Genomic DNA, 24,739 nt, shown 5'->3' with positions numbered 1-24,739 from the left:
GTGAGTTGCACATTAGTTCTAGCAGTGTAAGAATGTCAAGACATCACAATAAGGCACAGGGAGAACTCTGTCAAAGTAATTTATTGCTCTTTTCTGTGTAATTATGTTACGCTGGAGCAGACTGCTGGAAAAGTTAGTATAATCATTAGCAGAGTGGTGAATGTTTTGATTGTCAGACAGGTTGTATATGATGCAAATATATGAGTCAGAAATGATTTCACATAAACATTTTGCTTAACAGTAATCTGACTCATAACCTCCAACATAGAAAATAACAACTCTCACAAAACATCTGTGCACTACAAGCATTTAAAACTTGTAATAAGCCTCAAGAAATATTGCACAGCAAAACAAGGAAACTGGGGGTGGGAGGAGAAGAAAAGAGTCAACTTGAGAAATAAATCTTCAGAAGTTCTGTAAAATGCAGCTAGGTTAACACAGTCTGAGGGAAAGTTACCTATGGTGCATCCAGACATGTCTTCCCCCAAGTCTCAAAAGCACCCATTTAAGTAAAGCCAACACGTACACACCACACAAAGGCTGTGCTGGTCATTTACAATCCAAGGTGTAAAGCCAGGACTAAGCAAAAACAGCCCAGGTGCACTGCCCAAAGATAGGAGGTGAAGCACGGAATCCCAACAGTAGTGGGACTAGGGTTGCCAGGTCCCTCTTCGCCACCAGTGGGAGGTTTTTGGGGTGGAGCCTGAGGAAGGTGGGGTTTGGGGAGGGGAGAGACTTCAATGCCACAGAGTTCAATTGCCCAAGCAGCCATTTTCTCCAGGTGAACTGATCTCTATCGGCTGGATATCAGTTGTAATAGCAGGAGACCTCCAGCTACTACCTGGAGGTTGGCAACCTTAAGTAGGACCCTTTTTTTTGTGACACCCTATATACTTCCAGTTTAACTGAACTGAGCTGCTAGCAGAGATAGCTAGTTGGAAGATAGCTTCTCAAACCCCTAAATGGATATACCCCATTCTTCAATGAAGTTGTGATACCAAATCCCAGTTTTGAAATGTGATGCCCTTTTGGCAATAATCATGAAAGATCACTCACCTTTGGAATTCTGTTCTCATTCTCTTTCTGTTCTCATTCGGTCCTCCATTGGAGGAAGAGTACCTGAAGAACTCCGACTGACTGGTGTGTCTTTCCAAAACTTACTTTAAAACTAACAACTTGTTTTGCTCAATCACTTGGCTGAAATAGTTGCAAACTGTTATCATTCTCTATCATTAAACTCTTTCATGTTTAATTACTAATGTAACGTCATCCACGGCTCTCCAGCTCACAATGTATATCAGTGTTGTTGCTGGTAGTAGTGAATAAAATGTTCATTCATGATTCAGCAGGTTTTGTAACTAGTTAATTAAAGCAAGTTCCCATTCCCCATCCTGTAAAAAAATGCTCACATGTCCACCTCCTGGTTGGATTGCCAATCTTCAGGTGGGGGGCAAGGAGAGCTCCAGGAACTACAACTGAAATTATGAGTGTCTCTCTGGGTTGAAAATCCTGAGAAACCAAATTTGTAGGTTCCTCATCCGCAATCTAGCGAATGGAGTCACTGCTATTGTTGAGGCCATTAAACCCAACAACCTTTGGATGGCTATCACAGGTTGAAATCTGCATCGGGTGAACCAAGGCCTTAATGGCCGCCACCCTTTCTGTGGGGAGAAAAGCCCTTCCCGTGCAGGATTTCGTGATGGCTCCTATGAACTGAGCCTGTTGTGATGGGACTAATTTAGATTTCTTTCAATTGACTAGCAGACCCAAGGAAGTGCAAGTGGAAAGAACAAAATTCAAATGGCCCTTTAGGGTCTCAGAGTTGTCTGCCGTGATCAGCCAGTCATCAAGATATGGGTATAAACAGCAGCCCTTGTCCCGCAAGTATGACATAACTACTGCTATGCACTTAGTGAACACCCACGGGGCGGTAGCCAATCCGAACGGGAGTACTGTGTAGTGATATACCTCCTTACCATAATGGAACATGAGGTATTTCCTATGATCAGGATGTATCGACACATGAAAATATGCGTGCTTTAAGTCCAGGACGACGAACCATGTGTTGGGGGTGAGGAGTTCCATGACAGCCGGTAAAGGGTAACTCTCCTTGGTCAGCTTCCTGTAGTGGTCAGAATCTCTGGGGATTCTGTTGTAGGTTATCCTTAGCTTGAGGGCTACTAGTGGGCCTCTGCCTATTATTGGGTCTACGCTTCCCTGGCTGACCCTGGTTATAATGCTGTTGGTATTGGAATGGCCTTTGCTGAGGATACGGATGATACCTCTGGAACTTCCGGCCTCTATAAAAAGGGCTGGAGAAACCCTGTTGATGGGGCTGGAACCTCCCCCTCCGGTTACCCATTGGAGGTATCACGCCCAGGGATCTCGCCGTCTGGCAGTCTGTCTTGATATTGGTGAGAAATTCTGTCGTGCTAGCAGAAAACAGAATGTCACCCTCAAAAGGAAGGTCTTCCACCTTGGTTCTGGTGTCCAGTGGAAGAGCGGTGCTACGCAGCCAGGAGTGCCTTCTCAGAGTCACAGCTGTTGCCATGGACCGTGCTGCTGTCTCAGCCGCGTGTTTGCCCGCGCTTATCTCTTGTTTTGACAGGAGTACTGCTTCGGCCTGTATAAGACTCATGGCTGCCTTGGACTCTTGTGGTAGGAGATCTAAATGAGGAGTAGCTTTCTCCCACAGGAAGAGCTGGTACCCCCCCCCCATTATAGTCTGGTAATTTGCAGTTCTGAAATTTAACGCAGATGTATATGCCTTCCTGCCTAAATAGTCCAATCTTCTGCTCTCCTTGTCCGCAGGGGCGGAGTGCTCGCCTTGTCGTTGCTTGACTTGCATCTCCCCCGTAACTATGGACGAGGGGGGGGGATGTGTAGTCAGGAAGCTTGCCGTGTCTGGCTTGATTCTATAGAGATTCTCTATCTTTTTTGTAGAGGCTGGGGTGGAGGATGGGTTCTTCCAAACCGTAGTAGTAATATCCGAGAGGCCCTCCAAGATAGGAAAAGCTGCAATCCCGGGTGAGTCAGGATGTAATCTGCTCAGGATCCTATCTCTGGGCTTGTTGTCAGTAGTTGTGACATTGATTTCTAAGGCCTCCGCCATCCTAATCCTCTGTTCCGTTCTTAAGCGGAGATCCTCTGATGAAGAGATAGTATCTGTGTCCACCATCTGATCATCAGGTGGTGGTTCTGATCTTCCCTCAGATCCTTCCATTGATCCCAATGGTTCAAAGTCTTCTGGGTCTGAATCCAGCATTTGTGCAGGCTGGATATACGAAGAAGAGGAGTATGTTGCAGGCTGGGAGGGGCCTGGGGCCAACTGCCTGGCTTGTAAGGATAGCTGCTTCAGCTTGCAGAATTCCACCCATTCTTGCATTAGTGCAGGGGAGATAGTCTGCTGCAGTCTCGGGGCAATGCCTTGCTGCATCTCTGACCTCGGATCCAAGAGGATCGGGTCCGGTGGAAAAATATCTGTTTGGAAGTCAAGTTCAGTGTCAGAGAACACCTGAAGAGGAGAGCCCGCGTGGAAGGATGGGGTTCTAGGTGGAGCCATTATCGGATCTAGACCGCAAGTCCCTTGAACTGACGCTAGTTGCGCGGGTGTCGTGGGGGCTGACTTAGCTTGGGAAGGGTCACTGGACTTCTTCTTGTGTTTAGATTTGTCCTTGTGTTTTTTGGAGGGTTGCCCTGGGTCCGAGCCTTTCCTCGGATCCAAAGGTCTCGGATCCGGGGGTCTTGGATCCGACGGTCTTGTATCTGCCTCGGATCCGGTCGTCACGGTGATCGGGGCTGAGCGTACCGAGTGATCTCTTTGCGAGGTCTCGGAGCGTGCCGAAGGGGATGGTGCGAGTAAGGCTTTTCTCCACAATTCAGCATTAAGCCGATCCGTGCACGCGTTTCGCGCTCTGGTCGAAAAGCTCTGACAAATTTTACACATTGAGGTATTGTGACCTTCTCCCAAACACAATAAGCACAACTTGTGTGCATTCGAGTGAGGGATTTTTGTAGAGCACTTGGGGCACAACTTGAATGAAGTCTTGGGTGCCATAGCAGCCCTCAGCTCAAGGCTGGGGAGACCGGAGGACAACACACGAGAAATCCCTCAGCCGAGGGGGGAAAAGGCTGGCTAGGTAGCCCTGGGCGGCAGCCCGAAAAGCTGACAGTTTGAATAAATCCTCTCGAAGGCAACTGTACTGACACACTTGTGAAACACTAAGGCAGAAAAAAATGTTCTGTCCTTGGCGGCGGCGAAAAAGTTACTGGGGAGGGGGGATGCCCCTCCCACTAGCGCATAGTGGATTGGTGGGTAGCCGGGCGCATGCGCAGAGGGGAGGGGGCGTCCCCCTTAGAGGCGTAAGGCTAGTAAAGTTTCTCCGGCGGCAGGCCTGCACGCAAGCGCAGTCCCATATGTGGGGCTGCACCGAAGACTGAAGATGAACTATTTTTTTTAGTGCTCTGGTTATTAAACAGCCCCATACACTGCAGAATGGACTATTTTGTTTAAACTACTGCTGGAGAAAATGGCGGCTTTGGCGATGGAACTCTATGGCATTGAAGTCCCTCCCCAAACCCCGCTCTCCTCAGGCTCCGCTCCAAAAATCTCCAGGTATTTCCCAACTGAGAGCTGGCAACCCTACGTGCCACTTTGGGCGGTCCAGAGCGGCACTTATGCCGGTGTAGAGGTTACTCCAGCTCCCATGTGGCTCCGCCGTCCCCCCCCCCCCATTCAGGATTGCATGGTTAGTGTCCTTGCTAACTTGAAAAAGCCTGTTTCTTTCAGGTTTAGAAGGTAAATACAGATATCTTTGAATACAGACTTCTGATACCATGGAGTCTACTTTGGGGTAAATGCCTTTCCCCAGGCAGCCACAGAACTCCAGAATTTTGAATCTGCAATGGGAGAGAGACAGCATGGTGCAGTGGTTAAGAGAGGCAGACCCTAATCTGGAGAACCGGGTTCGATTCCATACTCTTCCACATGAAGCCTGCTGCATGACCCTGGGCCAGTCACAGTTCTCTCAGAATTCTTTCAGCTCATGTGGAGGCAGGCAATGGCAAACCACATCCAAACGTCACTTGCCTTGAAAACCCTACGGGGTTGCCATAAATCACCTGTGACTTGAAAGCACTTTCCACCACTGACAGGAGATAAAGCTTGTGTTCAGATGAGGTTGTGGGGTGAGGGGAACAGGAGGAGAAACTACTGGTGACTGAAACCAGAGTTGGTGATCACCATCTGCACAATTATTTATAACATTTGTTCCAGGGCTTGCTGCCAAAACAGCTACTGTCCCCTTTCTTGGCCAATTAGAGACATAGGAACCATCCCTGGAAAAAGGCATCTAAACTTCCAGGGACGACTGCACATCCCCGCATTTCCCACTGCTGCCAACGTGGACAGATAAGAGATCAAGGGACCGCTATCACATGTGAATTGCAGTGCCTAGTGGGCAACAAAATAAATGCTGTGTGGGTGAGCCTTCAGCAATACTACATGTATGCTAAATATAAACATTTCAACGTGCCTAAGAAGTTTGCTCTGTTTTCAATTACACCTTGTTGCCTAATGGCTTTGCTTCAATAGACATTATGTCACTCTTCAGCCCTTGAGTAAACAGCGAGTCTAACCTCTTTACAAGTAGTACAAGAAGGCAACCGTAATATAAAAACTGACAAGATAAGTATTTTTGCATGTGCACCTGTGGGTCTGTTTGCTAAAAACATCAGTTCTTGGGACTAGTCTTTAAATGATATACCACTAAAGAAAACTGCAATGTATTCATAACTAAAAAGGAGTTTATTGAAGAATCTTAACATTAATAAAGTACAGAAAACATGTAGCTTGTAATCCTCTTTCTTTTAGGTGTGTTATAGCAATTTTCAAGCAGTGTCTTTAATTTTAATCTGCAACACTGAATCCTAGATCCCCAACTCAGCACAAGGTATTTTAGTTACTGTACACATTTGTCTTTCTCTCTGCTTCACCCCCGCCCCCCATTATGCACTCCTAAAATATCTTGGGGAAATGTTGGTGTGGTATGACCAACTTTAGCACATATGTCAATTGTCCCAAATCACTGGGAACAGTTCTGTTACTTATGCCTAGTAAATCATTCTCCATATTTTGTCTTTTGGAGAGGTCTGGAGGATGCACTGATTGCCAGAGTTGTATTTTCTAGATCTCTGAGTGGGTGGGTGGAAAACAGATTCATCTTCAACTCTAATATACACACATTACATTTATGAACACAAAATGTCCATGCATTTTGTTCCATGACCTTGTGTTCAGACAGTAAATACCGCTGGATGTGTTTGTTAATGGTATTCTATAATTCACATAGAGTAAGTAAATGTTTACTCAGTTTATAAATACACCTAACTATAGAAACTAGTGCAGGGTAGGTTATTTGAGAATATAGTATTAGTATGCCAAGATGAGATTTCAGCAAATGTGCACCAGTGAGAATGAGGAAACTCAGATTTTGACAATTCCTTAGGAACATGTGTGTTACAAATGCAAAAGAGAGTCCTTATTTTAGTCTCAAAAACACTGGAGGGAATGTATTAGGCCACAACACATTCTACCAATTGAAAACCAATGGTGTGTTAACGTTCACACTATATAGATGAATTCTCAGGCTCCTCAGCTGTGGTTTTTCAAATTCTCCAGGATTATTTATTTTTTCTGTTCTTTCCCCTAAGAAGCTCATTTTCTGCTCACAACAATTCTGTAGAATGTTAGGATAAAAAGTTAATGACTGGCCCTAGGTCACCAAAGTTGTTGTGAGGATAAAATGGAGAAGAGGAAAAACAATGTAAGCTGCTTTGAGTCGTCACTGAGTCCCTGTTCATAAATGAAGTAAATAAATAAAGGTCATATCGGAACAGAATTGAGGCTAAGTGTTCCCACTCCTACTTTGACATTCTAACCCAGGGGTCCCCGCCAACTAGGGTTACCAACCTCCAGGTACTAGCTAGAGATCTCCTGCTATTACAACTGATTTCCAGCCGACAGAGATCAGTTCACCTGGAAAAAATGGCCACTTTGGTAATTGGACTCTACAGCATTGAATTCCCTCCTCTCTCCAAACCCCGTCATCCTTAGGCTCTGCCCCAAAAACCTCCCGCCAGTGGCAAAGAGGGACCTGGCAACCCTACTGCCAACACCTTTCCTGGTGCCCACCAAGTATCTTTAGAAAGTGAATGGAGCCAAGTGCAGTTTTTGTCCAGCAAAGCTTTTGACTGGCCATTGGAGATTAGATTTGCAGTACATATTTTAAAAAATGTTGCTTTGGCAGCAGCTGCCACCAAAATGTGTAACTGAAGGTAAGCTGCAATAGCCATTTTGTGGCTAGATCCACTTCCTGCTGCAGCCATTTCTGTGGCAGCCATTTTGAAGTTGCACCCACCATACCATGTCAGAATTCCAAAGTTGTCCGCAGGCTCAAAAGGGTTAGGGACCCCTGTTCTAACTACTACACTGCATTGGTTATCTCAATGCTGTATATATTTCCAGTTATGTTACCGCTATATAATATGTGAAATGGAACCAAATAATTCCAAGAATGCTTGCACATATAAAGACACACCATGAAAGTATCCCAGGTTCTTGGTAATTCAAAAGCTTTATTATTGCCAAACAGGGATACATATAAGGGTTAAACTGGAATCCTAAGAATACTTTCCTGGGAGTAAGCCCCACTGAATAAAATGGATTTAAAATGTCCTTATGTTTAATAGACTACAGCAAAGCTTTTGACAGTGTGATTTAAGAAAAGTTATGGTTGGTTTTAAAAGAAATCGGTATGCTACAACATCTGATTATTTTGAAGTGCAACCTGCACTCTCAACAAGAGGCTACTGTTAGGACAGAATATGGTGAAACAGAATGGCTTCCAATTGCAAAGGTATCAGACAAGGATGCATTTTATCTCCGTATCTCGGTGATGGATAGTTTGGTCAGACCAAGTTGGCTCTGATTACATGACCACTATCTCAAAAGGGCCCCAACTACAGGGCCCTAATAAAACCAGTCAAAGATAGAAAAATGGGAGAAAGCACAGAGCTGTGCATCTGAGCAAAGGCGAATAGCCGAAAGCTGAAAAAGCCGAATATCAACCAGCTTTTTGGGGAATTGCCTATTCGGCTTTCGGCAGATTTCCAGGTTTTAGTATTTGGTCTACCCAAAATCCGAATATTGCTGAAATGGCTAATTTTGGGTTTTCGGTTCGGGTATATCAATATGCACCACCCTAGTAATGACTACTGGGGAATTACACAACTTTAAGGTTGACGATAAAATGACTAAACTGAGGCTATCATACTTGGATCATGAGAAGACAAGAGTCACTGGAAAAGACAACAATACTAAGAATTGTTGAAGGCAGCAGGAAAAGAGGAAGACCCAACATTTGACTCAATTAAGGAAGCCACAGCCCTCAGTTCACAAGACCTGATTAAGACTGTGAACAATATGACATTTTGGAAGTCATTCATTTATAGGGTTGGCATGAGTTGGAAGCAACTTGGGGGTACTTAACACACACTCAAAGATGTGCATAGGATTGCTCCCAATGCCATGTAACCCTTTATAAATGCCCCCATCGCTGCCACCATGTCACCAAGTCACAGTCTCCCCTGGGTCTGCATGTTGCATGTTTGCCTGCAAGTAAATGCATGTTTACGCTTCGTTGCCACCACCCCAAGATATAAAATCATGCCTCTCGTGTAACCAGCACCTTGGAGTACCGTGGTCAGGCTGCCTTTGAGTGAATACAAAGGGCAGAGCTGCCAACTACTTTAGCTCCCCACGAATGTGCGTGTCCTTAGCATATAAGCGTGGTCTTCTGTGTGTGGGTAGGATTTGAGACACAGCCTGTGTTCTTAAACAGGAAAGAAGCTTTAGAAACACAGATCTAAGGAAATAAAATGAAACATAAATATAGCTAAATTGACCAGATTTAGTTCACCAGATTAGAGTCCACAGCTGATGTGGAAGAGTGAATCAAACCTGGTTTTCCAGATTAGAGTCCGCCATTCTTAACAACTATACCATGCTAGCCCAGGAAACAGCTGTTTGGGAGCATCTCTCTTCCTTTAGAGACTCTGACTAACAGCTGATGGTCAAGTAGACCTAGCCTCCACCCAAAGCCCTCTAAATTTTAAAAGGGAAAGGAACTGGCCCTGGACTTACCATGTCAGCATCATCCCTTCTGGTGGCTCCTTTCCACTGCCAGAATCAGAGGCAGAAGAGCCTGCCCCCTTCATCTGGAAAATGGTGGGGTGGGTGGGCTCCTGGACTCTTACAAGGCTTGGCTGTCGCAGTGGCCATTTCCTCCATCACCACAGTGGGATTACCAGTTGTTATGGTTGCCAAGTCCCTCTTCACCACAGGTGGGAGATTTTTGGGGTGGAGCCTGAGATGGGTGGAGTTTGAGGAGGGGAGGGACTTCAATGCCATAGAGTCCAATTGCCAAAGAGGCCCCTTGAGAGCTCTTACCTGGCCAGCCAAGGCAGCCCCCCACGATCTGGGCCGGCGCGGCATGGCCTGGCCCTATCGAGTGACATTAATGTCTTGTCTGGCCCTTATAACAAATGAGTTCCACACCCACCCCTGCATTAATCTATTTTCTTACTGAGAGTGGAAGCCCTTGTGACAAAGGCTCTAGCTTAGGGTTACCAGGTCCCTCTTTGCCACTGGTGTGAGGATTTTGGGGCGGAGCCCAAGGAGGGCAGGGTTTGGGGAGGAGAGGGACTTCAATGACACAGAGTCCAATTGCCAAAGCGGCCATTTTCTTTGGGTGAACTGATCTCTATCGGCTGGAGATCAGTTGTAATAGCAGGAGATCTCCAGCTAGTACCTGGAGGTTGGCAACCCTACCAGTTGTATAGCATTATAGAGATATAACAGTAGGTGTACCAGGTTCTCTGAATTCCCAGCTTTCATTAAAAAAAAAAAAGTAAGTCTCTAGCTGCTTCCATTGCAGAGATATGCCTTTTCCATTATATCTATACAATGGAAGAACCTAGAATGTTACTTTTAAAAAAACAAAATGATACCTGGACATTCTGAGAGTCTGGTACAAATATTGCTATACTGTTGTATTGCTATAACGCTATTTGCTTGCATATTTAAAAATTTAAAAGCCCCAGTGGCAGGGGAGGAAATGGCCACTGTGACGGCCAAGCCTCAGTGGAGTCCATGAGCCCAGCATTTTCCAGCTGTGGGGCAGGTTCTGGTGCCTCCGATGCAGAAAGCAGGGAGTAGGGACAATGCTGGAATCATAAGTCTGGGGCCAGCTTCCTCTCTTTCCCTCCCCACTCCAGCAGCTTGTGGGGGAGAAGGATGACAAAAATAATGGTTCTGAAATTTCTTGACGCAGAAAAAAAAATCTGCCAAAAAATACCAAATCAGTAACAACACTTCCGATAAACCACAATAACAAAACAGCAGCCTACCAAAAATGTGGATCAGAAATTACCGGTATTATTAAACTTTTTGCAGTGCACTTCCTTATTAAATAGTGGCCTTCTTCAACATATTACCAGTGTTAATTCTCTCTCTCTCAGACCTCTGCTTACAAATGATGGTCTTTTGTTTGTGTGCAGTAAATATATCACTGGCCAGATTTGGAAGGATGAGGAATGTCCAGTAGAGTATTTCAACAGCAGAATAATTAAAGAAACCATTTCCTGTATGCTTATATTACTTAGCCTAATGATCAACATCATTTATCAAAACCTCTAAAAGAAAACACTGTGGTGACCTCTCATACCAAAGTTTCCTCAAGATCTCATTAAAAAAATGCAATCTCACTGTGCATGCAGATGTCTGTTTTCTTATTTCCTCCTCTACCAAATGGCATATGATAACGTCCCTACAATACTCTTTAAACACTGTTCTCTTTAAAAAGCTGTCTGTCCTTTGCTCAAGCTTGCTTTTGCAGTTCCTAAATTTACACACCGCTGTACTGCATTCCTGTTGTCTGTCACTATTCTTTGGACAGAAGACAAAGAGTAATTCAATTTGCATAATTCTTTAAGAAAAGGTAAGAATCTGTAGTGAGCTTCCATCCTGCCCCAAGGTGAAACATGTTCCATGATGCACTGCAGTGCAGATCCAGAACATGTTTCATGAACGTGTGGACTTGCCCATAATGCAGTTTCTGATGTTCTGGATCTGCATTGTAGTGCACAGGAGCAGGAGATGCTTCTCTGGGAAAAGAATGTTCTTCCCACTCTCTTACCCCCTTACTCTGCAGCCAGCGCAGCCATATAGATGGTTCAGTAATCATTAATGGAACTGCACCATTCTAACACAGACTGTCAGACACCAGCATGGCCCAAAAGACTAAGCACATCCAGACTACACAGACCGGTCATCTGGGAACAGCATAATCAGTGTCTCTGTACAAGCTCTACAGGTCTCTACAGCACAAAGAACTCTCGTATCAAACCACAACTGAGATCCTTTAAATTAAAACTACAATCATGTGCTCTTGATGGAGTAGGCAATGCAATATGCAGGAATTACATTCAGTTTATGACACACACACCCCAATGCTTGAGAATTCCAGATGACTCTTAAATCTTACAGATAGCCTGGTAGCAATGCACATCCCACTTTGTATTAGTTATTTAATAATACTAGTTATTTAATTTCTGTTTTTCACATTTCTCTAACATGCAAACCAGCTCTATGTTACCCTAACCTTAGGGGGGGGGGGAAATCACATATAATGTAAAACGCTCAGAAATATGCTGGCAGAGACCAGCCTGGGCCGTTGTCAGCATATTCATGATACCATTGGACAAAGTGAGATAAGACAATTAAATAGATTTTTAAGGAAATCAGCCATAGATCAGTGTTGTAGCATACATTTGTGCACTTAAACAATCCCAGGTTTTATTCCTGATATCTCCAATTAAAAGAATCTCAAATAGTCAGGGTTGGAATAGTCTTGTTTGGGGGCTTCCTAGAGGCACCTGGTTGGCCACTGTTTGAACGCATTGCTGGACTTGATGGGCCTTGGTCTGATCCAGCAGGGCTTTTCTTATGTTATCTTACGTCTTATCTTATGGAAAGAGCCTGAGAATTGGAGAGCAACGTAAAGGCAGTTTAAAAGAATAGCTAGCAGGCAGGGGTAGCATATATCATTCTTCCTGAAGGAGTAAGTGACAGACCAAGACTAGTTACCACACAGTGTTATATCAAATAAGTAGCTTTTATGTGTTTACATTTTTATTTGTTTACATATTCATGATGCACACGTGAGCCAAGTGTGCTCTTGACTTTTCCTAGGTAGGTAATAGACCTCAGGAGTCAATTACCCTCAGCTGATCCCAGAAACCATGGAAATAGTACCAAGGTCAGTACTCCAGATACGTGGAGCTGATGGTCAGCAAATCACAGCAAGGACAGACAAGTTACTTGAAATAATCAATGAGCAAGATAGCTAGATTCGAGCCCAGTAGCACCTTAGTGACCAACAAGGTTTTGGGGAATACAAGCTTTTGGGAGTCAAAGCTCCCTTCATCAGTGTTGCTCAATCAGCAATATGTGTGGCTATAAAGTGATGCAAAGCTCACTCAAGGGACATACGTCCATTCGAACGCAACATTAACATTGATCCTGCTTTTCCCTGATTATACTAACAGACCATTATGTTGCAACCAAAGAGCAGTAAAACAATCTTTCATATAAAGCCACTTTATATCAAGTCAGAGACAAATCACTGGTCCAGCTATACTTATGCTTGCCCCCAACGAACAGTAGCTCTCCAAGGTCTGAGTTTTTCCTAACATTTCCTTGTGTTTTAATGGCTTTCCAATGGCTTGCATTTTAATACTAAGGTTTTTGACTGTGCCTTAAGCAGGACTCTGAAGATGCAGCATCGAAATGTTCAAAATAAATAAATTCAGAGATGCTATGGGTCAACCCTATGTATAAAACATGTGCTCTACTACTGATCTGTGGCCCATTCTTATTATAAAAATATTATGAAAAGTATTCGAAATATTTATCACGTCCCATAGAGATATAATTATGTACAGTGAGCTTGGATTTGAAAGGAGTCTATAATAATATAATCAGGTACAAAACTGGTGCCCTGACCTGGATGGCCCAGGCTAGCCTGATCTCGTCAGATCTCAGAAGCTAAGCAGGGGCAGCCCTGGTTAGTACTTGGATGGGAGACCACCAAGGAATACCAGGGTTGCTGTGCAGAGGAAGGCACTGGCAAACCACCTCTGTTAGTCTCTTGCCATGAAAACCCCCCAAAAAGGGGTCGCCATAAGTCGGCTGCGACTTGAAGGCACTTTACACACACACACACAGAAATGGCAACGCCCCCTTCTGACTGTAAGATGCTTTATTCATTGATCAGCAAGTGGCTGCTTATCCCCCCCCCCCATACACGCACACACAGGCACTTGTTAGCTCTCCATCACTCCGTGAGATGGCAGGTATTGAAACAAGGGGCATCTGTTAAAACATGAGCTGATGACTACACAGTAAGGTGGCATCTCAGGGCTTGCACACACTTTGCATTCTTCCCCTTAGGCTCAGCACCTGCCGGCTTCATAAAAACGTATGTAAATCCGGTTCATTCTGTGCGACTTAACTTTGAAAGTTAGATTTCTGGTCCCTGCTCTAAACTAGAAGTAATTAGCTGGCAGGGTTTGGGAAGCCTGCAGGGCAACAGGTGCCTACTTATGGAATAAGCAGGGCTGTGGCCCAGTGGTAGAGAATCTGCTTTGCATGCTGAAGGTCCCAAGTTCAACGCCTGGCATATCAACTTTAAAAGGAACAGGGTAATAAGCGATGTGAAAGTTCTCTGCCTGAGATTTTGGTGAGCCACTTCCAGTCTGAGTAACAATGGTGGCCTTGCTAGACCAATGGCTTGACTCATGAAGCTGCCTCATACTGAATTGTTGAGAACCAATGCCCTACCTTGAGAGAACTTAAGAACATAAGAAAAGCGCTGCTGGATCAGACCAAGGTCCATTAAGTCCAGCAATCTGCTCACACAGTGGCAAACCAGGGGCCTCTAGGAAGCCCCCAAACAAGATGACTGCAGCAGCACCATCCTGCCTGTGTTCCACAGCACCCAAGATAATAGGCATGCTCCTCTGATCCTGGAGAGAATAGGTATGTATCATGACTAGTATCCATTTTAACTAGTAGCCATGAATACCCCTTTCCTCCATGAACATGTCCACTCCCCTCTTAAAGCCTTCCAAGTTGGCAGCCACCACCACATTTTGGGGCAGGGAGTTCCACAATTTAACTCTGCGTTGTATGAAAAAATACTTCCTTTTATCTGTTTTGAATCTCTCCCCTCAGCTTCAGCAGATGACCCCGCATTCTAGTATTATGGGAGAGGTAGAAAAGCTTCTCCCTGTCCACTCTCTCCAAACCATGCATAATTTTATAGACCTCTATCATGTCTCCCCTCAGCCGCCTTCTTTCCAAGCTAAACAGCCCTAAGCATCTTAACCACTCCCCATAGGACAGTTGCTCTTAGTCCCCTAATCATTCTGGTTGCTCTTTTCTACACCTTCTCAAGCTCTGTAATATCCTTTTTGATGTGTGGTGACCAGAACTGTACACAGTATTCCAAGTGTGGTCTCACCATAGGTTTGTACAATGGCAGTATGATATCAGCAGTTTTATTCTCTATTCCTTGTCTAATTATGGCCAGCGTGGAATTTGCCTTTTTTTACAACACTGGGTTGACATCTTCACCGAGCTATCCACTACCACCCCAAGATCCCTTCTTTGGTCTGTCGCTGCCAGCACAGATCCCATCAGTGTGACGCGAGAGCTGGCGGATTGTGCCAACGTCCAGGAATGACCACCAGAACCACTAGAGCTTATAGAAATGCAGTTTTTTATTTACAGTGTCAAATACACACTCTATCCACCATATCTCCCGACACAGACTCATGGAGTCTAACACTTATATGCATAATGCCACCACCAGGCATCAATTAGTAGTTCAGGCTGAGTCACCATACAGGTGCAACACATCACCTCAGCCTCTGGCCTCAACTGGTTCTGGCCAGTGTAATCAGGCCTCCTAGGGGCTTTCCAGGCCATGACATCAGCCCAGGTTGACAGTTAGATCCCCTACATCTAACTCTGCCTGCCACAGCTAATATGACAGCCTTGCATATTCCAACACAGTGTATATGTGAAGCTGGGATTTTTTTTTTAATAAAGTTTTTTATTTTTTTCTTGGTATAATATAGTAACAATATATGAAGCAATATCTCATATAACGGTAACATCAATGGTAATAAAAAATTCTATTAATATTGCTAATATAACAATAATATGACTTCCCCCTCACCCACTTCCATCTAGTAATAAATTATATAATCTTTCGTTAACGGAACTAATCGCAGCTTTATATTAATTAATATAGTTTATCCTACTTATCTAACGTTTTTAGAACTATACCTAAATACAACAATAATATATGTATATAAGGGATTAGATCAGAGAGTATCCTTTAGATAAACCCATTGAAAATTGATTTTCACAATATATTCTCCATGGCTCCCATTCCCCCATAAACTGAACATTATCATTTTGGTTCTTGTAGGTTATCCGGGCCGTGTAACCGTGGTCTTGGTATTTTCTTTCCTGGCGTTTCGCCAGCAGCTGTGGCGGGCATCTTCAGAGGAGTAACACTGAAGGACAGTGTCTCTCAGTGTCAAGTGCATAGGAGTGTCAAGGAGTGTTCCTACACCCTTGACACTGAGAGACACTGTCCTTCAGTGTTACTCCTCTGAAGATGCCTGCCACAGCTGCTGGCAAAACGTCAGGAAAGAAAATACCAAGACCACGGTCACACAGCCCGGATAACCGAGAACCGATTAACTCTGACCGTGAAAGCCTTCGACAATATTATCATTTTGATAATTCACAGTGGGTAGCCGTGTTAGTCTGTTTGCAGTAGTCAAAAAGGGCAAGAGTCCAGTAGCACCTTAAAGACTAACAGAAATATTTTCTGGTAGGGTATGAGATACTTGAAGAAGATACCTGAAGAAGATACCTGAAGGGTATGAGATACCTGAAGAAGTGAGCTGTGGCTCACGAAAGCTCATACCCTACCAGAAAATATTTTTGTTAGTCTTTAAGGTGCTACTGGACTCTTGCCCTTTTTGACTATTATCATTTTGGTTTATCAAAGCTGTAAGCTTTGCCATTTCAGTCAGTTCCAACATCTTTTTTTATCCAGTCCTTTGAAGTTGGGATATATATATATATATATATATATATATATATATATATATATATATATATATATATATATATATATATATATATATATATTGCCCCCAACAGACATCCCTTTACACGCGCTCCCACTGAATCTCATACTAAATAAACGGCCACGTGGGAGAAGGGGCCCGCCAATCAGGAAGGCGGGCGGCGCAGCCGGCACGCGCGCCTCCTCCACCCGCGGCACCTGTGGCCAGGTGTTTCCCCCCCCGAGGCCCCGCCCCCTCCCTCCCTCACTCACCCAGGTTGACGAAGCTCATGACCATGTCGGCGTCGTGGAGGAAGGCGCTGTCCTGGGCGCTGGGCAGGTGGCCCAGGAGCGTCCTGCGGGGCAGGGGCTGCGCGCTGGGGGTCGCCGCCGGCCCTCCGTCCCCGGGCTGCTCCTCCTCCTCGCTGGGCAGCGCGTGGTACAGATCCAGCATGAAGAGCGGCGCCGAGTTGAGGCGGCCCAGGGCGGGCAGCGGGGGCTCCTGCCGCCGGGGCAGCGGCGCCTCGGCCGCCTCCTGCTGCTGCAAGGCGTGCAGGGGCCGGGGCCGGTGCGGCAGGCCCAGCACGGACAGGATCTCCTTCTGCATCTCCCGCTTCTCGTGCCACTTGAGGCGCCGGTAGAGGAAGCCGGCGGGGGAGGGCGGCGGCTGCTGGCTGCCGGCGGCGGCCGCGTGGCCCGGGAGCAGCGCCCCCGCGGCGGGCGGGAGAGGCGGCGAGGCGAGGCCGCCGCTGCACGCCAGCGCCCACCACCAGCACCACCACCACCGCCAGCGCGGCCGCCACGGCATCGCGCCGCGGCCGGCGGGGAGCCCTCGCGCCTCTTCCCTGCTGGGGGGGGGGCGGGGTTGGCTCAGATCATGGGAGCGGGGAAGTCCGAGTCCTCAGCCCCATGCTGCTCTCCCGCGCCGCCAGCCCCGCCGCCAGGGGGCGCTCGCCGGCGCTGACAGGGGAAGCGCCGGTTTCCCTCAGGCCGGAGCCTCGCGCGCCCGGACGACCGTTGCCCGCCAGGGGAAAAAAAAAACGGCGGCTCTCCTCCTTCCCCTCACGACGGTGGGGCTCTCGGGCAGAGGAGGACGCGAAGGGAGCCGGCCGTCGAGCGAACTCGTCCCGCGGGCTCCCCGGGAGGCGAGAGCGCGGCGGCTCCCGCGGCGAGGGAGGGAAGAGCTTCGCGGGACGGGTCCCCAGTGGCGCGCGCGCGCCGCTCCTCGCAGGGTCTCCCCCCCCCCACACACACACACACACACACACGCACACAGAGCGGGTCGGAGCGCCCTCTCGGCTCGCGCTCTGCCGGCCGGCCGTCGGCGGAGGCGGCTGCTCAAGAGGCTGCCCGCGGTGCGCGGCCGTCACGTCTGCGGCGCTCTCTCCTCCCCGCGAGGGGGCGTTGCCTGCGGCAGGCTTTTCCCAGCGCGGCCTCCCCGGCCCCACCGTCACGCGCAACCGGCGGGCTCCAAAACGCACAGGGTGTAAAACTGTAGTATAAGTGCTCCTTTGGTATTTTTGTTTTCTTTTTATGTATATATTATGTGTGTGTGTGTATATATGTGTGTGTGTGTGTGTGTGTGTATGTATTGTATATATTATGTTCAGTATAAAACTGATGTAAAACTGTAGTATAAGTGCTCCTCTTGTATTTTTGTTTTCTTTTTATGTATATATATATATATATATATTGTGTGTGTGTATATATGTATGTGTATATATATGTGTGTGTGTATATATATGTATGTATTGTATATATTATGTTCAGTATAAAACTGATGTAAAACTGTAGTATAAGTGCTCCTCTTGTATTTTTGTTTTCTTTTTATGTATATATATATATATATTGTGTGTGTGTATATATGTATGTGTATATATATGTGTGTGTGTATATATATGTATGTATTGTATATATTATGTTCAATATAAAACTGATGTAAAACTGTAGTATAAGTGCTCCTTTTGTATTTTTGTTTTCTTTTTATGTATATATTTTGTATATATTATGTGTGTGTATATATGTATATATTGTATATATTATGTGTGTGTATATACACATATGTATATATATACATATGTATATATATATGTACATATATATGTGTGTGTATGTGTATATATGTATGTATATATATGTGTGTGTGTGTGTGTGTGTATGTGTGTGTGTATATGTATGTATTTTATGTATATAATTTGTTTTTCTTATAAAAACTAATAAAAAATATATTAAAAAACACACGGGGGACGCTGTGCATGCAAAAAGGGTATCGGGGGTGTGAGATTCACACACACACACACCCCGTCGGGTGCTGAAAAGAAATGAACTTTTAGGGGTGGTCCATTACTGTGGTGGTGGGGGGTGAAATCCCCCAGCATTGAAATCTCGATTTTCAAGTCGTTTTTAAAAGCTTCCTTGACATACTAGAAGTAGAAAAGCTGTGGCTCACAAAAGCTCCTACCCTACCAGAAAATATTCTTGTTAGTCTTTAAGGTGCTACTGGACTCTTGCCCTTTTCTACTTCTTGTAGTATGTCAAGGAAGCTTTAGTCTTTAAGGTGCTACTGGACTCTTGCCCTTTTCTACTTGAGCGTGAGCTGTGGCTCACGAAAGCTCCTACCCTACCAGAAAATATTCTTGTTAGTCTTTAAGGTGCTACTGGACTCTTGCCCTTTTCTACTACTGCAGACAGACTAACAGGGCTACCCACTGTGAATTATCTTCATACTAGAAGAAGAGTTGGTTTTTATATGCCGACTTTCTCTGCCACTTGGGGAAGATTCAAACCGGCTTACAATCGCCTTCCCCTCCCCACCACAGACACTCTGTGGGGTAGGTGAGGCTGAGAGACTCTAACTAGCCCAAGGTCACTCAGCTGGCTTTATGCATAGGAGTGGGGAAACGCATCCCGTTCACCAGATGAGCTTCCGCTGCTCGTGTGGAGGAGTGGGGAATTAAATCGGGTTCTCCAGATCAGACTCCACCGCTCCAGATCAGACTGCTCTTAACCACTAGATCACGCTGACTCTCTAGTGGTTTATGAGATGTAAAAGGATGTCTGTAGTTTTGTGTCAGGAAGTACAGGCAAATAGGAGGAAGACAGGTAAAAATGAACAGATTAGGAAGTATTACACGTATGTGATTAAATGATCAGACCTATGCAGAACCTGAAAGAGGCAGGTATTGAGCAGTAACTGGTAATGTAGTCAAATATCATGCTTCAAATAAAGGCTGAAATATACTTCTTTTCTTGTGAGTAGATCCCATTGATCATTTTGGTATTTATTTCTGAATACTTGGGGTTGGCTGAAAGTAGTTCACTTCTCTGAACAATCCCTTTTATGAATGTGTAGACTTTCAAGTTTCACAGAGTTCTTTTTGCAGGAACCTAGATGCCTCACTAAATCCCTGTGTGCTTAAGGAAATTGCCCAAAGTCTGTTTTTCTAACCATGGAAGTCCCTACAAACATCACTGTGTGAATCCATTGGCCCTTAGGGTTGCCAGCCTGAGATTTCTCCTGGAATTACAACTGATCTCCAGACTAGAGACTAGTTCCCCTGGAGGAAATGTCAGCTTGGGAGGGAAGGCACAATGGCATCACATCCCCCTTGAGCTCCCTCCCCTTTCTAAACTCCACATCCCCCAAGCATCATCCCCAAATCTCCAGGAATTTCCCAAGGTGGAGCTGGCAACCCTACGCCCCATACCAACCATGGCAGCTCCAGAACCCAGTCACTTACAGACGTGAGGGATCTCTACATACTCTGGAGATTCCTCAAGTATGCATAAAATACTAACAAGGACCAAGGGAGGAAAGAGAGCTCTCCCACAATCTGCCTAAGTGAATATGCTCCAGGAAAACAAAATGATGGAAGGCTGAAAACCAGAGTGGAAATTATGTTACTCAAGCTGCTCACAGAATGCTGAAGGAGAAAATGTGTAAAATGAGATTTCCAAACTGCTTCTCTTGTGAAATTCCACTTTGTCTGCAGAACGAAGATTCCCTTCAGTATTTTATTATTTAAATATTTCTACCTTGCTTTTCTCTTCAATGGAGACCCTAAGCAGCTTACACCGTTGCTCTCCTCTGCACTGTTTTATCTTAATATCCCACCTGTGAGGTAGGTTAGGCTGAGGGAGTGTGACTGGCCCAAGGTCACCCAGTAAGCTTCCATGGCCAAGTGGGGACTCGAACCTGGGTATTCTACATCTTAATCCATCACTCAAACCAGTATACCACCCAGTAGCCCACCAAAACAACCCCAGACCTAGCTCAGTTCCATAATACCATATCACAGATGGTACTTGCGTCTAATAAGGGTACTTCTAGAGCAGCCTAGGAGGATTTCTGGGGAAACTATAAGGCTGGTTTGGAAGATATTCTGTACCAATAAGAAGACTCATCATAATGGTTCTGAAGCAGTGTACACACATTCATGCCTCTGATTCCTCGATTATGAAACAGAAAAGGGCCTGCCTGGATATACAGTAGTTCTCACCTTACCTATTTGGTCATTCTAGTGTTTCAAAGCCAGCATAGCAACAATATGCCAAAGTAATTTCAAAAGTCATCACCCCTTTATTAGTTTTCTTCCAACTATTTCTACTGTGTCTTCACTTGGAAGATTATAACAATCCCCCCCCAAAGTGGTATCAGGTTTGTGGACTGATTTGAAATCATCATAACACAGTTCTTGAATCAAACTCCCATTACACCTATAAAAAGCTCTTTGCAAGGACAAAAAAATTAAATATTCAAATACATTAAAAGGGGATACTGTTACATTATAATTTAAGTTGATATACTCAGCTGAAAAAAGACTTACCTAGGATGACCGGATGCCATATGGAACAGGGCTCTGGTTAGGGACTATGGTTTGGGAAGTCTCTGGGGGATGGGGTGTCTGGTGAGGGGAGGAAGTTCCCTGGAAATGTGACGCCATAAAATCCAACCTCTGAAGCTGCCATTTCCTCAAGGGGAACTGGTCTCTAGCCTGAAAATCAGTTGTGATTCCAGGAGATCTCCAGGCCCCACTTCGGGGTTAGCAAACCTAACTCTTGCACCTTTAACAGCTGTGGAGAAGAAGGAATTTTGGCAGGTATCGTTTTTCATATTTTGGTAGCATTGTAGCTAGGAAACAGCTGCACCTGTTGAATTTCATGCTTCTGCATAAATTCGGTCCCTGTACCTTGTGCCCCCTGCCACGTTTAAGGGAGGATTTGTTCAAGTACAGAAAATAAGGCCCCTATATTGAAAAGCTTGGCACCGAGTCATTCATTAATGCTAAAAGTATGAAAAGCCAGAATAACCCACATTATCAAAAGCAATGAGAGCATCATTTCAAAAAAAGAAGAAGAAGCAGGCACTGAAAAGATTAACCCCCCAAAATAAAAGCAAACCAGATATGTTTTGAGCAACCTCATTCTTCATGAAAAGGCTGTTAGGAACAAAATTTGTCTTCTGCATGCTCAGACCCCTGTGAATGTCGCTTTATCAGGTTTATATTTGTCTGAGGCTATTTTTAATAGAGTTCTCAAATAGTATTTTTTTTCCTGCAAGTAGTTAGCATTTCCTTTTAATGGATTTGTATGCATCTTAAGGACCTAAGTTCATCAGAAAAGCACATTACTAGGAGCATACGCCCTTGCTGACTGCCAGGCATGTGATGAGGTCAGACAATCTGACGTGAGAGATTTATATACTCACTTTTCATCTGTTTCCTTCTACCCCCCCTCAACTTACTTATGGAGGTGGTCATTATTAAAAACAATGTATTGTATTTCACAGATAGCTTACAGGAAGTCTAATAACCTATGAATAACTTTAACAGGAAGACCATGAACTTAGGACTGTTTTTAAAAAGAAACAAAAACTACTAATTAATCTTTGTTCATTCCAAAATATTTCTTGTATACCTTCCATTGCCTTACAAAATAAGCCAAAAAGAGAGGCAATAAATTATGCACAGAAATTCACTTACTGGTTTTGTTTAATTAATACATTTGTATTATGTCCCTTTTCCTGAAGTAATCAACTGTGCCATCCTAAGCAGAATTACACTGTTCTGAGTTCATTGAAGTTAATGATTTACAAGGGTGCAAATCTTTTTAGGATTGCAATGCAAAAATTTTTAAAAGAAATGTAAGCTAAGCACTATTATTCCTTACACATTGGTTATGTGATTTGCCTTTCTAATAATAGCCCATAATATAATATAAAAGTCCAAAGATGATTCTACCTCGTAGCATATTAAACTATGTATGTGTGTGTTTTTTTAAAATTCTTATCATGTAAGTGAAACAGTATTTTAAAATCATGTTCACCCTTGCAGGAAACTGCATATTTTAATTATACAAGCCTCAATACTTAAAGTGATTTTTTTAGACACTAATAATGAAGTGGTAGAATGCAGAGAAAATGTCTTATTCTTCTCCCTTTTTCACCTGTTCTTCTGCCATCTACCTATGATCTCACTTCTGATCTGAGAAGGCCCCTCCCAAGAGTGTTGTCTGAGCACAGGTTTTCTCTAAGGCCCCTTCTCCCATGAGCCCTTAAACCGCAATAGTGCAGTCTCACCACCACCCATCAGTTGGAGCATTTAAATTGCCCCCCCCCCCCACCGCTTCCTTAGCCTAGGCTTTCCCCCTTGCTTGCCTTCTGGTCTAACTCTGGAAGACACTACTGGGTTTTCTGCTTGCATCTGTCCCTACCAACCAATCCCCTCTGCCCTTGTGAACCTTCTCAAAGCTTAGGGGAATACAAAGAACGTTACCTGTCAGTTTTGCATGAAATTATGCACTGCACTAGGGTTGCCAACTCCAGGTTGGAGAGGTTCTGGAGATTTAGGGGTACAGCCTGGGGAAAACAGGGTTTGGGGAGGGGAGGGACCTCAGCAGGTTATGATGCTGTACAACCTACCCTCCAAAGCAGCCATTTTATGCAGGGGGACAGATCTCAGTGGTCTGGAGAGCAGTTGTAATTTTGGGATACCTCCAGGCCCCCACCTGGAGGTTGGCAACCCTAATGCGTGCACACACACACACACACTCAGTCTCCTTTGAGTCTAGAGTTGCCAACCTCCAGGTAATAGCTGGAGATCTCCTGCTATTACAACTGATCTCCAGCCGATAGAGATCAGTTCACCTGGAGAAAATGGCCACTATGGCAATTGGACACTATGGCATTGAAGTCCCTCCCCTCCCCAAACCCCACCCTCCTCAGGCTCCGCCTCAAAAACCTCCCACTGGTGGCAAAGAAGGACCTGACGACCCTGTTTGAGTCCCAGTCTGCAAGGAAGCAGCACTCTGCTTAATGGCCGTAGTCACTACCCTTGTGATCTACTTTCTACAGCCAGGGTTTCATGACACTAAGAAGGCAGTGCGTGTATAGTTTTTTTCTAAATCCTCATCTCTAGGTGCCTTGGGACTTTAGTGTGTATGTTTTAAAGCCATGGTTTCCTGTAAACCTCAGGGCCACCCGCGTCTATTAGAGAGCCATTGCTGCTTTCTCTTTCATCCAGACTGAATGCCCTCCCACTCCAAACAGTGCATCATATCCTCCTTGCTATTTACACTCAGTTAAGGTGCTATTTACACTGTGAAGAACCATGTCTTGATTTGGATTCAGAACATTGATCCTTTCATATAAAAATCTGAGGAAACTATCGCTGTCGAGACATCTTGATGGGAAGGACCTGCAATAAGGTTGCCAAGTCCCCCCTGGCCCCCGGCCGGAGATGGAGGGGGTAAGGTTCCCAGATCCAGGTTGGGGAGGACAGGTACCTCAGTGGGGAACAATGCCATAGACTCCACCCTCCGAAGCATCCATCTTCTCCAGGGGAACTGATCTCTGTAGTCTGGAGATGAGCTGTAATTCCAGGGGATCCCCGAGTCCCACCTGGAAACTGACATCCCTAGCCTGCAAAGACCTCTTAAATTATCCATTTAAAAGGATTGGTGGGGTTTTTTTCCCATTGTGAATAATACAGAAAAATACTTCCTTGGTAAATAAAAGAGCAAGGTATTCTGTGAGGTATTTCAAGCTACAGAAATCAAACACTAATACTATTAAAAGAATATTTCACCACCTGATATTTGTGCTTGCTCTCTCTCAGACTTTCCTTTCACTGTCTGGTCTTTAAATATGTTATGAACACTGAGTACAGAATATCTTTATGGACATCATATTTTCCTACTCATGGAGGACATCTGGTGGTGAACTGTAAGAGTCAAACTTTAAAACAATTCTTTCATGGAGAAAAAAATGGGTAGTTTACTTTTTGATTTAGCTTCTTTACATTTTCATAAGCTGAGGTATCCTCTCTTCTAGTATTCAGTAGATGTATATCTTCTGCCAGTGATGCACATAAATTTATAACCCAACAACACATCTCCTAGCACCAGAGAATATGAAAAGTTTTGTCAAAAGTAACTGCTATACCCATCACAATTGTATCCCAACATTCCTCCCA

General features: G+C 44.8%; 1 protein-coding gene across 1 annotated transcript in view; it reads right to left on the bottom strand.

The window, feature by feature from the left end:
- BMP6 (bone morphogenetic protein 6) overlaps positions 1–16,890 on the bottom strand; it is a 146,559-nt gene extending 129,669 nt beyond the window's left edge. The window contains exon 1 of the mRNA XM_056854093.1: positions 16,542–16,890. Coding sequence (XP_056710071.1) covers positions 16,542–16,875 — 334 coding nt within the window. The 5' untranslated portion in view covers positions 16,876–16,890. The remainder of the gene's footprint in view (positions 1–16,541) is intronic.
- Positions 16,891–24,739: the final 7,849 nt, after the last annotated feature.

The sequence above is a fragment of the Euleptes europaea genome, chromosome 8 (genome assembly GCF_029931775.1).
Source record: "Euleptes europaea isolate rEulEur1 chromosome 8, rEulEur1.hap1, whole genome shotgun sequence".
In the NCBI taxonomy this organism is placed as follows: domain Eukaryota; kingdom Metazoa; phylum Chordata; class Lepidosauria; order Squamata; family Sphaerodactylidae; genus Euleptes; species Euleptes europaea.
The sequence above is the reverse complement of the archived record's forward strand: the minus strand, read 5'-3'. Positions and strand labels throughout refer to the sequence as shown.